The sequence below is a fragment of the Pygocentrus nattereri genome, chromosome 17 (assembly GCF_015220715.1).
Source record: "Pygocentrus nattereri isolate fPygNat1 chromosome 17, fPygNat1.pri, whole genome shotgun sequence".
Classification (NCBI taxonomy): domain Eukaryota; kingdom Metazoa; phylum Chordata; class Actinopteri; order Characiformes; family Serrasalmidae; genus Pygocentrus; species Pygocentrus nattereri.
In genome coordinates, this window is record NC_051227.1 from 33,759,566 (window position 1) to 33,775,638 (window position 16,073).

General features: G+C 43.8%; 1 protein-coding gene across 1 annotated transcript; it reads right to left on the bottom strand.

Annotated features, from left to right (window-relative positions):
- Positions 1–5,936: 5,936 nt before the first annotated feature.
- dlc (deltaC) lies at positions 5,937–11,950 on the bottom strand. The gene is made up of 9 exons (XM_037546354.1): positions 11,461–11,950; positions 11,115–11,348; positions 10,612–10,672; positions 10,251–10,508; positions 9,453–9,814; positions 9,131–9,347; positions 7,626–8,325; positions 7,408–7,516; positions 5,937–7,314 (listed from the first exon to the last, which is right to left on the bottom strand). Exons 1-9 carry the CDS (start codon positions 11,509–11,511, stop codon positions 7,309–7,311), a joined length of 1,998 nt encoding a protein of 665 aa, XP_037402251.1. The 5' UTR covers positions 11,512–11,950; the 3' UTR covers positions 5,937–7,308.
- Positions 11,951–16,073: the final 4,123 nt, after the last annotated feature.

A 16,073-nucleotide genomic window follows, 5' to 3' on the forward strand; every position in this document is an offset into this window, starting at 1 on the left:
GCTTCAGCCAGTGGAGAGCCATGCTGGCACAATCACTGTTTGGATGATGTTTATATGTTGGTGTATGCAGTGCCTGATCTTCTGCCAAATGTAGAGCTGCGTGTTCTTCTCGAACAATTCAAACCTTAGCTTCATCAGTCCACAAAACATTTTCCCAATAGCATTTTGCAGCATCAATGTATTTTTTGGTAAACTTACCAATACATACCATGCCTGTTCAATGTTTTCCATGTGGTAGACTCGTAAACAGAGATGTTGACCAGTTCTAATGGTTTCTTCAAGCCTTTGGCTGTTACTCTTTTATATTTCATTGAGCATTCTACACCCTTTGGAATGTTCTTGGCTGTCTACCAACTTCCAGGGAGAGTAGACTGAGTCGCAAATTGCCTCTATTTTATAGAAAATTTGTCTAACTGTAGGCTGACGAACACTTAAAGTATTTGGGATAACTTTGTAACCTTCTCCAGCCTCATGCAAATCAATAATTATTGATTATTATCATAAGAATTCTGAGATCTCTTTTGGCAATGGCTCAGATCAACAGATGCTTCTTGTGAATAGCAAACTCAAAATATTTGAGTGTTTTTATAAGTAGCTCCAACCCACTCCTTTCATTTCATTCATTGGAATCTTGACTAAAATTAGCTTTTGTTGACATCAATAGCCTATTCCTTTTTTGTGTGTTGTTAGTTTAAACAGATTGTGTTTGATCTTTATTTTAATGTAGATGAAGACCAGACCACAGTTTAGCATGACTTTACACATGAAGGCAGGTCATTGCTACTATATGTTACCCCACAGTAACTGACCAAAAACATTACCTCCCCTGACTACCCATTCCAGCACTGCCAGTAATGTACATTACCACCACCACTTAGCCTGATATATTAAATTTCAAAATGGGACCCTGATCAGCGAAAGCATATGAACAAGCATGCAAGTACACAAAACAGCAAGTGTGGACTTTGGGACTGGCCACACGCGCAGATGAGTCTTGTCTTGAGGGCCTGGTGTCCAGCTGACTCAGAGCCAGAAAGCAATCAGCAATAATGAGGGGTCTTAACTGACTAGGTGAGAGCAGATGGGCAATGAGGGAGTGGTAGAGGGCACAGGCAGATGCAGATTAGATTGCTTCACACCTGGCATCCCAAACTGCCCTTCTGTGGTTTCAGTGTGCTCACAGGAATACGGGGTTAATGATTAAACGCTTGTCTTATCAGGGATATCTCTGAATGTGGAGGTGCAGTGGCAGATAGTGAGAGTACTATAGGGCACAGCTGAGTTGGGAAAGAAAGAGCTTAATGTGACGGGCTGGTGAAAAATCTGTTGTCCATTTTCCCCTCAGCACAAATTTAATCAGTCAGACAAGGCATGTTTGGTGGTTGAACTCTTTCTGTAGTTTTTCACTGGAGCCATGAGACAAATGTGGCTCATACCTCATCAATTAACATTGTGCATAAATGATCACACACTTGCCTCAAACTGTGCTGAGTGGTTAAGAAATATCAAATAAACTTGCTTATGTAGTTTTTGACACTGTTATCATTTAAAATGACAAAATTAGGTAACAGCTAAAATCAACACTAGCCATCTGTAAGTCTGATTTTTGCTGGTATTTGTACAGATAATGGCCATACAGTGTCAGAAACCACTTAAGCAAGTCTATTTGAGATTACTTAACCACAGTGGTTTGAGGCCAGTGTGTGATAATGTACGTGACATGATGTGGGGTATAAGCTTTCAGGACTTTAGCTTAAAGCTCCAGAGCAAAGTTTGCACACTAAAGATGTCTTGGTCACAAATTTTGATTTTATGTAAACTGACTTTATGATATTGTCTTGTAGTTTTTTCACCAAACAAAGGGCAAGGAGGATAGGAATTTAGAAGAAAGAGAAAGGTCTATGATGAACATGAAATACCAGAATGCCTCATGCGGGAACATGGCCACTCCTCGTCCATAGGGCAACCAACGTCAGCATGACCAATTAGCTTAGCAGCAGGTGCTTATCTGAACACCACAGTTTTACACAGTGTGGGGCATACTCAAGCAGGGCAGCTGCACAGAGAAAGAGAGAGAGAGGACAAGCAGTGACAAACGAAGAAATTAGTTCTGTTATTATGCCAAAAACCCAGCGTTTATACATTGTATGCTGTGAAGTGGATGTTGTAATCACACGTCTCTGCATGTGACCACAGCAGAGGCCATTGCTTTGCATGAATCACTGATAAAAGTACAGATTTGCAGCACTGCTTTCATATTGCCTCACAGTATCCTAAAGTCACATAGCATGCACAAGAACACTAGGGCACACGCTTCTGACTCCCTGTCTTGATCACAGTGTTTTCACTGAAGTTTGTACTGAAAATCATTAACACTTGTTTACACTGAAATGATGATATTATTTGGCTTTCGTATTGAACCTCCCATATTTCAACTAATCACCCACACTATCATTTCTGGCGCAGCGCAGAGGACCCAACCAGTAACACCCACTCAGTCCTGGGATTTGGACTCTTTGCAGATTGCCCCTGTGTTGCCTTGGCACATGCTTTGCAGGGAGACTGTAGCAGTAGGCTATTTAAACAGACAATAGTTGTATACTTTTATTGGAATTATTAATATTTGAAATAGTGATTGCATGTTTTTGTGATTGTAGTATGTTGGAACACTGGGTTTTATACAGCAGTATATCATTAAAACACCAAAGAAACAACAAAAAAGTGAGTAACTATTTTTATCAGGTTGATTCTGCAAAAAGCTTGTAAAGAGCCAGGGCAATGATATGTTTGAAGATTCTTAAACCAAAGATTTTGTTCTTAAAATGAAGAGGATACGTTTGATGAACAGCATCTAATGCAGATAATAATTCTTCTGCCTATTTATCATGAATTGAGTCAACTGTGTGGTTTTTGGTGATAACACTGTTGTATTAGATTTCTTGGAAAGGAGGAATAGAACTTACACTGAGGGCTTTAAATTGACATGATCAAAATGTCAAGTGGTTGCACGTTAATAAAATATGCTGCTACTCAGCACAGAGAGCTTTTAAAGGTGTCCATGCTCCTGTCCTTATTAAGCACAGCTGCACTAAATCAAGGGAGAGCAGCAGCTTGCACCTGTGTGGGAAGTGATAGATAGATAGATAGATAGATAGATAGATAGATAGATAGATAGATAGATAGATAGATAGATAGATAGATAGATAGATAGATAGATAGATAGATTGATTGATTGATTGATTGATTCGCTTCACTTCACTGCCTGGACAAATACATAACAATGCACCAGTAAGTGCTCTTGGCAAAGCTCTGCATTCACCAACTTCTGTAGCACTATTGAAATTGTAAATATCTCTGGATAAATACTGTAAAAGAAGAAAAGTTGGTATAATTCAAAGAGTTTTGAATAGTTCTTTTTAAACATTCTTTTGCCAGAATCATACAGAGGAATGTAAACAAAAAGAATGGACAGTGAATGTATGCTGCTTTACTTGCTCTGTTTAATGAAGAGGTGATAATGTTTTACAAGTTTATACAAGCCAGCCCGTTGTGTGAGACTTGTCAAGCTACTGTTTGACTGTTGTTACCGTGGACAAGAAAAAAGCATGCTGCAACCCTCCAAATGCAACATGCTTCCATTGCACTATGAATTGCCTTGACACATGGTTGTCTGATGTGCGAAACTGCGATTGCGTAGCACAAAACATCTGCATTTATGTACTGGTGTGAAGTACATGTCTGTCCTTATGTTAGCTCAACCTTAATATTTCCTACTGTGCTGACCACAGAATTCCAGGCAGTATAACTCTTTAGTTACAGAAGTTGAGTAAGCAAGAAAAAAGCCAGTGGAAAGTGGTTGTAAGATTTTTTACACTTTACATTTTAGATTAAAATAGCTTCCACACTCTCCTTGTAAATAGTTCCTTGTTCTGTAAGTGTTTTTTTTCTGTTAAAAGTATAAAAACAGTCATAATTGTGATATCAGAAGTGATAACAAAAGGAAAACTGTGTATCATGAATGTCAATGATTGGAAGTTTACACTGGAAAAAGAAAGAATTGCAAAAAAATAAATAAATAAATAAAATGAAATAGCTTCAGTATATTGCCTATATATGTACCTGTCTTCAGAGGTGGGTAGGCTTGAAAGAGCAGGGGACAGGTGTCAGACCTGCCTGGCCCCACATATTCACACTCCCGAAAGACGACCAACGAGAGAGGCCTCCCCATCCCCCATTCAAGCCACGGGAGTACGTAGAGGAAGCACAGAGTTCTGTGAGTGGCAGGTGATTTCAGTCCGAAAGCCATTAATAACTCCAACAAAGAGAAGCCCCATTCACACATCCTTTCAGGAGAGGATGCAACAGCAAACCCAGCTGTTGCATCAGCAAGCAGCTTCCTTGATTTCTAAGATTTGCTGAGGATTCACATGAATGTTCCATATGATATTCATGAATTGGATGCTTGACAGGAGTTTTAGGGATTATCTTACATATGCACAAGCAATGAGATGAAGGATTAGAGTTGGTCTGCAGAGTGATAATGTATGCTGTGAGAACTCCTGCAGCTTTGTGGAATTTGCTCTGCAGTATTTTCATCCATTAATCCTGAATGATGCATCTCATTGGATTTACAACACTTGCCTCCTAGGCAACAATCTACTAGTCATTCAGCTGTAAACAGGCCAGCCTGACCACTATGTTTATGGACCCAGATGTTATTAACCAAGACCCTTCACTCTAGAGCAGTGTTTCCCAATCCTGGTTCTGGAGTACTCCTCTCCTGCACATTTGCTCCAGCACATTTAACATCTAACTCATCAAACGAACTGAATAAAGTGCTTGATCATCAAAACGAACAACTAACTAACAACATGTGTCATACACTCATGTTTAGCAATTGTTTCCGGTGTTTGTGTATCTAAAGGAGGAAAACCACAGAACATAACAAAAAAATGACTGGATATTCCATGGCAGCGCAAGATACCCGATTGATCATGAAATGAGGAAGTTGTTTGAGGAGGAGGAAATTCAAGTTTTGACACAGTCACTTCAAATCCCATTGAAAATGTATTGGACTACATTGTGGGAAATGTGTGGAGAACAAAAAATCCCCCCCACCATGGATGGTCTGTGTACAGCAGTGAAGAGTTTTGAGGTTTGAGTGGTTTGTAATCAAGGCTGGGGGGGATGAATATACTTGTCTGTTTCCTACATTAAGTACAAAATTTAAAGACCTTTGAGAGATACACTCATGTTTCCGATCTGAAGGTTTTGCTCATCCTTCCACTGTCAGAAGATAACTCAACGCTGAGAGGATGTGACAAGGTAACAACAACAACAAAAGAAAAAGACAAAAAGATAAAAAAGAGAAACTAGTCACTGCTGATGTTATCAGAACAGTGGATTGGTCACGTCAAGAGTCCTTTAAGACTGAACTTTGAGGCGTGGAAAAACATTCTTGCAGTTTGTTTAAAAAGCGAAAGCAAGTCTTTCAAAAAAAAAAAAAAAAGGAAGCTGTGATAAAGACAAAGGGTGGACACACTAAACACCCGAAGTTTTGGTATTATGTTTAGTTATTGGAGCTTCTGTGTACTTTTCGGTTAAATATTTCTGCTTTTTTTCCTGACACTAAAAAGTGAAAATCACTCATCGCCATTTTGACTGGACATTAAATCGTTTACACATGGTCTCTGGCTTTTGCACTGTACTGTATGTTTGCATGCATGTTTCAATAAGTATCAGTGATCATTACAAAAACCAACATTTGAGCAAATCTTTTTGACTAGTGTACGTTAGAGTAGGAAAGTGCTTCAGGGACTAGAGTGAACACCCATCTACAACATTGTCCATAACAATGAACAAGCATGAGGCACCAGACAGATATAGATTTTATGATTTATTCTAAGAAAAATATATATATTTGTGACTTTGTGATGATAGGCACATAACATTGACATATATACAATTCTCTTTATAAATACAAATTATATACAATCAAATTAAATAGTAGAAATATCTCAAAGTTTTGTACAACATTGCATTGTTAAATTATTGAGGATATTAATAGAACACATAACAAAAGATCTATTTGGTTTAAAGTTAAAAAAAAAAAAAAAAAACACAACAATCATGAAAAACTCTAGTGAAGCATCTCGCCCCATTAAGATGAGATCTTTTTTGAAAAGACCCTGATGCAGGCCAGGAAATCTTGACAATAGCGAGGCTATCAGTTTGGATGAAACGCTTCTTTCAAGTCATGGGAATGTAGGAAATAGCTAACTGGCAGTGGACGATGAGCAGGATGAAAGCTGTACGCAACAACAATCCATCAAGTCGCGTTGTACAAACAATCTGTACCCCAGCTACTGCTTTGAGAAAAACTGCTGTTTTGTATGCTGAAAACACTTCTAATGTAAAACGTATATCAGCCTATCAAATCATTTTACAAGTTCTGTAAATTTAGACAGGGCTTGTTGACAATTCCGAGTTTCTAAGCAGTACCTCTTTTTCATTAAACCATGGTACAGACAAAATCAGGCACTTGTTTGGATTAAGTTCACTTGAGTTTTCACTGATAGTCGGGACCATAATAGGCATTGGGTATTGTGTAACAGTTTGTGGTTACACAATGATTTCAGATTTCCTGTGACCACTGCCTGCACTGCCTCCAGCAGAAACCAGCCTGTTAATCACCTTGATTGTTTGTCGTCAGATAGATCCTCAATCGCATTCCAAAAGGTCCAATGGGTATCCCAAGGTCAGCCTCCAGAATTGCTCCGCTACATCTCCCTTGTCTCAGCTCAGAGTCTCAGGGTTTGATTGACTGGATGCATGGCCTCATTTGGTATAATAAAGCGATAAGGCGAGTTCATTAAGATTGAGATGCCCTTTTTTCATCATATAAGGCACCTGGAAGGAAAAGGTCCTGCCTTTTTGCGATTGAGGAATATTACATTCTCTCCAGTTCATCCAGAGTTCATATTCCTTTCTTAACAACTATAATAAAAAAAACCATATGCATGTGTATCTGTGATGAATGTAAAAAACAGAAAGAAAAATGGTAGTGCAAATAATGCTGGCGGTTGGTCTTCCAGCCCTTCAACTTCTCTTGCTTTGTCTCCGCAACAACATTGTCCACATCAAAAAGTAGTCCTTTCATTCTGAGCAGCATGAATAAATATTAAATAATATATGTCTATATAATATATATTCTTCAGTTCTTCCAATTTTCCTTTAAAAGCATGTAAACATGGTAAAGCAGAGCCTGCTATTGCTTGAGGTGCTCCAGATTAGAGAATACTGTTGCAGTTAAACCTAAGGACAGAAAGAAAACCAAGCAGTTGGCTAAGGAACAAAAAATTAGGAGCACAGAAGAATGAAGGGCATATTTTTATGAATGATTCTTACCTCAGTAGCAAAAATACATGGTTCCATCTGTTCTGGAATGATGTATACAGGATGATATAAACCTTCCTTAGGGTAGCTCAAAGGTGGAACCAATATGCTGGACTCTTTCCTGAAAAAGAAAACAAAATCCAGGTTAGCCCCAATTCAGTTTTACCCATTCAAACAGCCGGTAAACAGATGGTTTGACAGTATATAGAGAGAATGAAGGAGATACTTACAGGTCTAGCTTGTCCTTTGTATGTTTCTCATCGGCCAGATTGTAGTCCAACATATTCTGCTTGTTGTTGGCCTTGTCACTTGAGCATTTGTCCAGCATACCAGAGCTCAGCGCTACATCCTTGTTGGACACTTTGTATGGGCCGCCAGGGATGAGGAAAGCTTCCTTTTCCTTGAAGCAAGACTGCGAGGTGGAGATCATAGAGGTGCGGTTATTGACCGTGTCCAACTGGTTCTGGACGGAGGTGGACACGACTTTTCCGCTACGCCTCATCTGCCTAAGGAGGATTATGGCGGCACACAGCACCAGAGTCAGGGTGATCAGGCCCAGGGTGAAGGAGACAGCCAGGGCTGCTGGAAAGCCATCTCCTGGGGGAGCATGAGTGGGAGGCTGGTCATACTCACAACGGGTGCCCATGAAACCTGGTGGGCACTGGCACACAGGCCCGCTGAAGTGGGTATAGCAGGTCCCACCGTTCTCGCAGGGCAGACGACTGCAGGCATCAGTGCGGACGCTGCAGTCCTTGCCTGAGAAGCCCAGTGTGCACTTGCAGGTATAGTCATTGATGCCGTCCACGCAGGTGCCAGCATTGCGGCAGGGGTTGCGGGCACACTCATCTATGTTGATTTCACAGTGAGTGCCTTTGAAGCCTGGACGGCATTTGCACACTAAGCTGAGGCCCAAGTCTAGACATTGTGCACCTATAAGAGAAAAGAATTAAAAGGATGAAACTCTGCAACTCTACAAATATTAGAGTCGGTGCTGCTCCCATGTACGATTAAATGAAATGCTAAGATGACAAACTTTAAAAGCCCATTTGCTTCATCATTCTCACATCTAAAAAACATATATGGTTGTTTTACAGTTGTTAGTGAATAATTCATATGTAAGATTCCTGAATAAAACATCTGAATAATAAGCCTATGGGACAACACCAAAACTCTGTCACATTGCACAAATCTTGCTACTTTGTAGCACTACATTCTGTAAAAACTATTTTACAGCTCAGAATATGGAATGCTCTGCATTAAATATGCGGGCAAATTGGGACCTGCCACTGAGAAGAGATTGTGTACAATAGTCAAAGGTTGTCAGAAGGAATTTAGCAGTGGAGTGATAAGGCTTTCAAACATGGACAAGTAAGTAATTAGACCCCTTGGGAACGAAGTGTTGTATTTTTTCGCAATAAGACGTGTTAGGGGCTGCTTCGTTATGATGGCCCTATCTTGGCCTTCATATCAGAACACTGGCGTCTCCCCTATCCTGCCTGAGCAACATTCTTGCTGCGGTTGACAACATTGTGCTGAATGGATGCATCTCAAAACAAAATACTAAAGCAGCATTGCACAGCAGTGTTAGGAGAGCAACACAGCATGCTGCCACTCAGGCAGAAGATGATGACGGCTAAAGAATGCCCCAGAGTCGCACGGTTGCTTCAACTCTGCTGATAACAGTTTCTCAGAAACCCAGTTTCAAAGGTAGTGGTTAAAGGGACATAGTGTTTACCGTTGGCACAGGGGTCACTGCTGCATCTGTCGATTTTCTTCTCACAGTTGGAGCCCATGTAACCGACGGGGCAATGGCAGGAGTAGCCTCCGGTCTTGTCAACAACACAGGTGCCACCATTGAAGCAGGGTCCATCGGCGCAGGTCATGGCGCTGATCTCGCAGTTCTTCCCGTAGAAGCCCTGAGGGCATGTGCATGAGTAGCCATTCACCAGATCCTACAAGGACAGAGGAAAAACCTGTAAGGAATCCAGCTTCTGCAGTAGACAGTAGATAGAAGCAAACTGGCTTTCGAAAGAAAACTGCAGCACAGTTGTACTTACGTTACAGCTGCCACCGTTCTTGCATGGGTTGCTGTCGCACTCACTGGTCTCAATCTCGCAGTTGGTGCCGCTGAAGCCGGGCTTGCAGGTGCAGGTGTAGCTGCCCTGTCCTGTGTTGGTGCAAGTGGCGTCATTCCTGCAGGGCTTGTGGTTAGTGCAGAAGTTCAGGTCCTGGTTGCAGAAGAGGCCACCCCAGCCTTCCTTGCAGTTGCACTGCCACGGCTGGCTGCAGGTGCCGTGCAAGCAGCCCGGGTGGCGCTGGCACTCATCACAGAGGGGGCCCTGCCACCCGAGGCGGCACTTGCACTCGCCGGGGGTCTCACAATAACCGCGCTCTTCGCTGCAGCCAGACAAGCAGATGGCTGTTAGAAAAGAGAGGGAGAGAAAAAGGGGGTAAATCAAAATGAAGGTGCCCAGGTCCCCAGCACTAAACAACCCCTCCTCTCGTGAGGCTCAGACACATCAAGTATTTGTTAAGTACTAAAAACTAAGCAGCTGGGACTCACACAAAAGAAGCACATGCTGTCTTTTTCACGCAAGGCAGAGCACATTAAGTTCCAACGCGTGCGCCTGTTAAACCATGCTCCTTGCTCCCATTGTCAGGTCCAACAAAAGCAGGCAGACAGACCCTGATCTGCTGCGACTTGAGATTTGCAACTGACTATAAAAAAGACTGTTGAACTTGCTGTTAGGAGTCTTTGAATGACCTGCGCTTTTCATTTCTCTTAACTCATTGAGAGTAATTCCTAATTCTAGGACTACAATGCTCGATTTCTATTGAAAATAAGAGACACTTACGCTCTGTGCAGTAATCTCCTTTCCAACCCTCCAAGCAAATCCTTCTGCCAGTGGCGTCGCATGTAAAGTGGCCGAAGGTGTCGTCCCGGGGACGGCAGTAGTCCGAGCAGCTGTCGCCGTAGTAGTGCTCGTCACAGACGACATGATAGGAGTAGTGCAGCTCACTCTGCTCTCCCTGGTGAACATCCTGGGCCGATTCCTCCCCGATGGCTAGCGTGCGCTTGGTGGCCAGGCGGGTGATGAGATTGTTCTGGTTTTCTGTAACGCACATAAAACACTTGTTCAGTCGTTCCATCTTTTTCTAAGGGGTTTGGAGAGAAAGGGACACACATTGCACTGGGTGAAGGGGTGCGGGTCTTACCGGTGGACTGTTCGGAAGAGGACTCAGCACTCCACACTTCGATTATCAAGGAAAACGTTCCCTGAAAAGAACCAAGTAGATTTTAGCATATATTCATACATACATACACACATCCTTATTTCAGCTGGGATTACAGATGACATCACATTAAGTCACAGTATGCTTTGTATGGTCAAATCTTAATCACCGGCATGCTTAATTAAAAAGAGAGCACAATTAATCCTGTTTAATTACCTTTATTGCAGTGTGTGAAATGTTGAACACAAGCGATTGAATGTATAATTTTATAAGTCATTTTAAAACATGGGACAACTCTGTTCTAACTTAATAGACGTCCGAACAAAAATGGTTACATCATGTACTGTTTAAAACGTACAATTGGCCACATCGCCCAGCTCTACTATGCGATCCTGTCCCACGTGTAACGAAGAATTCACTTTGTCAGAAAGTTCCGATCATTAATGGGCATCAGTTACACGCAAGCGCACTGATGAGCTGCTCACCGGCCATTTGAAGTTGAAGGGCACTCTGATGGGAGCGCTGCTGGAGATTTGGTCTGCGCTGAAGGGCTCCGTCAGGCCGGAGCCGTAGGTGCACGGCGGCTCGGGCAGGATCACGTCCTGGGAATGTTTCAGACACAGGCGGAAGAAGATGCGGCAGTCGACGGCGCGCTGGCAGAGGGCGCGCGCGCTGCGGAACGCGTGGACCTTCAGCTCGAACACACCGACGGAGCGGACCTGAGGTCAGAGAGAGAGAGAGAGAGAGAGAGAGAGAGAGAGAGAGGGTGAGGACGGAACTGGGACGCGACGGTGGACGATGTCAGAAAGGCCTCAGAGGAAGAACACTCACCAGGTGGGCCGACAGCAGTAGCAGGAGACACGCTGGTAAGACGTTAGCCATTGTTTCGGTGGTTCTCCGTCTGCCGAGACAGCAGACCGTAGATGGTGTCCAGCGGGCTTGGTTCCAAATCAACAATGCAAAGACAGCAACGGAGAGAAAAGGCGCAAAACGACCTGGAAGATGCGCTGCCTAGTGAGTTAACCCTCAGTAAAGCGCAGTTATCCGGTCTGCAGGAATGTCCAAGCCAGAAAAAAACAACTAAAAAAGAAAAAAAAACTTAGAAAAACCCTATCCGAGCTGGCTGCAGGTAATCGGTACACAAAATATCCAGCTAAAAAAAACACACAAAAGCTGAACCCCGAAGTGGAGTTTTTTAAGTTAAGTCTAAGTTAAAAGTTAAGACCGTGCTGAAGAGCTGTGAGCCGTGTAGAGCTCACCCTCACTGAAGTGCCCTCAGCTCCGGCTGCTGCGTGGACTTTAGACCTGTGTGCGTTTCTCTTTGGCAGGGAGGGAGCTCTTTTAAGGCCGGGCAGGAGGCGGGGCTCCGTATGCAAATACACGCGTTTACGACTCGGCGGAGCTGAAGGCGGTAAAAGAAGAATCAGGACGTTTGGACTGTAAAGAGGCCAAAGTGCTCGCGCGCAGTCTGTAATCGTTTATACTTCATCTGCGTTTATTTTTTGTGATTGTTTTTGTGAAAGTTCGTGTTTTGTGAATATTCATGTTTTTTTTGTTTGTTTTGCATTTGATGAATGTTTGTTAACGTTTGTGTGTGAAAGATTATATTAGTTTTTAATTGGCTACTTCTGCCTTGTTATCAGTGAGTTTTTATGGAAGGTCTTGTCTTTTACTTTTTTTTCCTAAAAGTTCTTTTTCTTTCGTGATTTCTCTCCCCGTCTCTGTCGCGTGCCAGGCTTTTCTCCAGGCTGTTTCGGCCTTTCTTCCTCGGGGGCGGGGGCGGGGGCGGGGATGAGGGAGGGGGTCCTTGTTCTCACTCCCCTTTTAATTCAGCCCTAAAGTGTGTGATTGTCCTGACGCGTGTGAGTCGTTAAACGGGCAAAAGCGTCGCAGGGGCGTCTTTTATTGCCCCCCCTTGCTCGAAAGATCCGGGGGCTTCTTTTGTTATGTGGGGATTGCACCGTGGGCCTTGGGGGAAGAGAGTGGATGGACGCGTGTGTGTGTGTGGGGGGGGGGGGGTGTTGTGTGTGTGCATATGAGCATTTCAGATTACAGATAATTGCTTTTGCGGAGTCTCTCTCTCTCTGAGTGTGTTTGTGTGTGTGGGGGGGGGCTGACCACAGCTGTATGATAATACAAGCCACTCCAGCACCTGCATAGAGCTTGTCCCGCTTCCTTTTTCTGCACGCGCCACCTTTATCTCAGAATCCAAAGAATCCAAGTGTGAAAATGTATTCTATGAAGAAGACCACTCACTGTAGGTGGTCCTTAATGTTCCTCCTCAGCCAGCTTCATATCCACTTTTTAAACGTTCTTTAGATTCTACAAAATGCAGAAGACACACGTGAGCACAAAGTATGCGTGTGTGTGAGTGTGTGTGTGTGTGTTTAGCGTGCCGGGCGAAATGCGTGTGCGCGCGCGCCATATGCTGCCATCAGCGATAGTAACCGTTGCTGTATCCCAGACACTCAGTGCCGCTGCGCTCAAATAGAACGTCGCGACGACACACCAGATCAAAGTGGAGCTTCGCGGGAATTTTGAGTTGCTTCAAACAGTGATTTAAGAAACTCGGAATTCCTGTTGACCTCCACTTTGATCTGCTGTGCACAGGCCCTCGCGGTGGATCGCCAGCTCTGCATTTAATATCTCTTTATATTTCAGCGTTTTCTCTTTCTCAGCCTACTTTTCGATTTTCCCGTTCCGCCTTAAACGCTGCAGCAGCTAGGCTCTGGCGCCTATACGGAACGCAGGTGCTGTACCATTTAAGGTGGAGCGGGACCGTTCGAGTAAGAAGGTGGGAAATGAGTCTAGCTTTAGCTTCGTCTTTAGAGCTCAAAACTCATTCATGAGTTTCATGTTCATTTGAAAGCGCAGAAGAAAGCGGCTTCTCCAAAACTGTTGCTTGGTTTATGACCTGTTGTTATGCTAATGAGGCCGCGCGTGCCTCCGCTGGCCCCGCCCCCAGCACGCTTCGTCCTGGGGGGGTGTGTGGGGGGGTGCTATTGTCCATTTATTGATACACAATCACTCAGACAGTCTGCTTTCGTTGCTCGGGTTTAACAAAACAATGAGGACGTGAATGTGTTCGTCCTCTACACGTATTGCAGCAAGTCTCTCCAACCGGTTTGGTTACACTGCGGGCTTATCCGTGCTGTTTTGATAAGACACCGGTGGTTATGAAGATTGACAGTGGTGTTTGGTTTAGACTGGTCATCCATAAGAAGCAGCTCTCCTAACACTAATGAAGATCGCCTGTAGACAGTGTCAGTGTCAGTTAAGCCAGTTAAGTGAAACTAATATTGTTCGTGCTTACTTTAAAGAGGAGCGTGGAGCTTTGATACTGATGCCACCAGGCTTAAAGGACAATTCCACCAATTTTTCAGAATTTCTCTCTAATTTACTATTTAAGATGTAAACAAAGTCACCGAGCGTGGTTCGATGTGAATTTCTTACAGTGGTGCTGATGGGCTTAATACCTCCAGGACATTATCACATGAAATGTTTATAAATACGCCGCTTGATGCTGTAGACACTGTTTTATGATGGTTTTAAGACACTTTAAGCCTCAAGCTTATTTTTTCACGCAGGCATGGCAGAGGGGTTCAGGTTGTTGTAAGGCAAAATAGTCCCCAAAGAACAGTTGTTTTTCCAGTTTTACCTGTTTCACCATTATCAATATTACATGTAACAATCAGACGACACTTGTACCTTCACTGGTGGTCTTGAACAGTACATAAAGTGGCTATATTTGTGTTGTAAAAATTAGGACCCCTGATTTCCATCACCACAAGACGTCTGAGTTTCTACAGTGAACCACTTCACAGCAAACCACTTGAATGACTTTTCTTACGTCTCAACGACAGAATTGTGCAGGAATTTTGAAAAACCGGTGGAATTCCCCTTGCAGCCACCTGAAGTGTTTGTTTAGTGAAATACATTGTTGTGCTTCGTCTGAACTGTTTAGGGTTCCTTGTTTTACGCACAGTGTATTAAATGGATTAAACTGCCTGTTTATGGTACTTTTGTTGTTGTTTACAGTGCAGCGTCACAGGCGCGTTCGTTCACTGCATTTGGCCGCTCGTGTCTGCGCATGCGCGCCGGTGTCATCGTGCGCAACGGATGGCCATCTGGCGGAGACGGGCGCGCGCACGGTGCAGACTCATCGATACATTGATGAGCTTGCATGAGTGATCAATAAACCGAAGGATGATGAGTCCCTTATGAGAAATCATGGATTACATCGACCCTTAAAGGAAGTGCACGCGCAGAGTCGTGAGTGTAGTGAAAGGAAAAGTGCAAATGGAAAACAAAACGGTGTGAAGCGGCACGCGCTTTGTGGTTTTCCCGGTGCTGCTGTACTGAAGGACACTGTAGGTCCAAGAGTTCGGAAATTAAGGGTGTTAATCTCATCCCACTGCTGGATGGAGCTTCATCGCTCCACAGAGCGCGCTTCTGCCGCTCCTCTACCCAACGGTGGGGGGGCTTCAGACCCTTGACGCCTGGCATTGGGCACGATGCCATGTGCTGCTACTCCAGAGCGTCTCATTCTATTAGCAGTGCTCTTCTGTGGAGATCATACAAGCTATGCGCGCACGTTGATCATCAAATTTGAACGGGTGCAACTTACAGGGCAACTCCACCGGTTTTTCAAAATTCTTTCAGATTGGTTTGGTGTTACATGCTTAATTCTTACCGAGTCAGCATTGTTCAGAACCAGACGACCCACCTCTAAAAGCCCCCTCTCATGAAAGTTATTACATATAATGGCTATGAGTACACTGCCCGATGTCTGAGTCATGAGGTTTTGGTCTAAAACTTCTCTAAGTCGGTTTAGTTTAATCTATTCATGGTGAAGCGGTGCATGAAGGGTGTTCTAAGGCAAAATAGTCCCCAAAGCGAACTTGTTTTTGTCAGTTTGAGCATTATTTTACCATCATGAACGTTCCAAATATAAACTCAGAAGACACGTGTAGATTCACTGCTGGTTTAGACAGTAAATGCCTACATTTGCCTTGCAGACACTGGCACCTCTGGTTCCCATCACCACCACTGTACAGAAAATCTGTTGGGAAGTTTCTCTACAAGTGAACTATTTCATATCAGATCCCTCTGAATGACTCTGTATAGCTCGACCACTGGAAACTCGGTGTAAACTAAAGTGTCTAGGTTCATTCGTTTGAATAGGTGTCTGGACACATAGTGTGAGGGCATGGTCCGTGCACGTGCCCAACGCCAGACGTGCAGGAGCCGTCGCCTTTTGCCGCGGTGAAGTGTGTCTGCACTGAGCTGTGGCGGAGGAGGAGGAGGAGGAGGAGGGGGGATCAGCACGAGCGGAACACACACCTTTGCAGGCTGCTGCAGAGGTGTGAAGCAGCGGCAGAAGGCGCAGCGCCCATAAATGTGAATCGGCGTTCTGCCGAGGTGTGACGAGCGACACCAGCAGC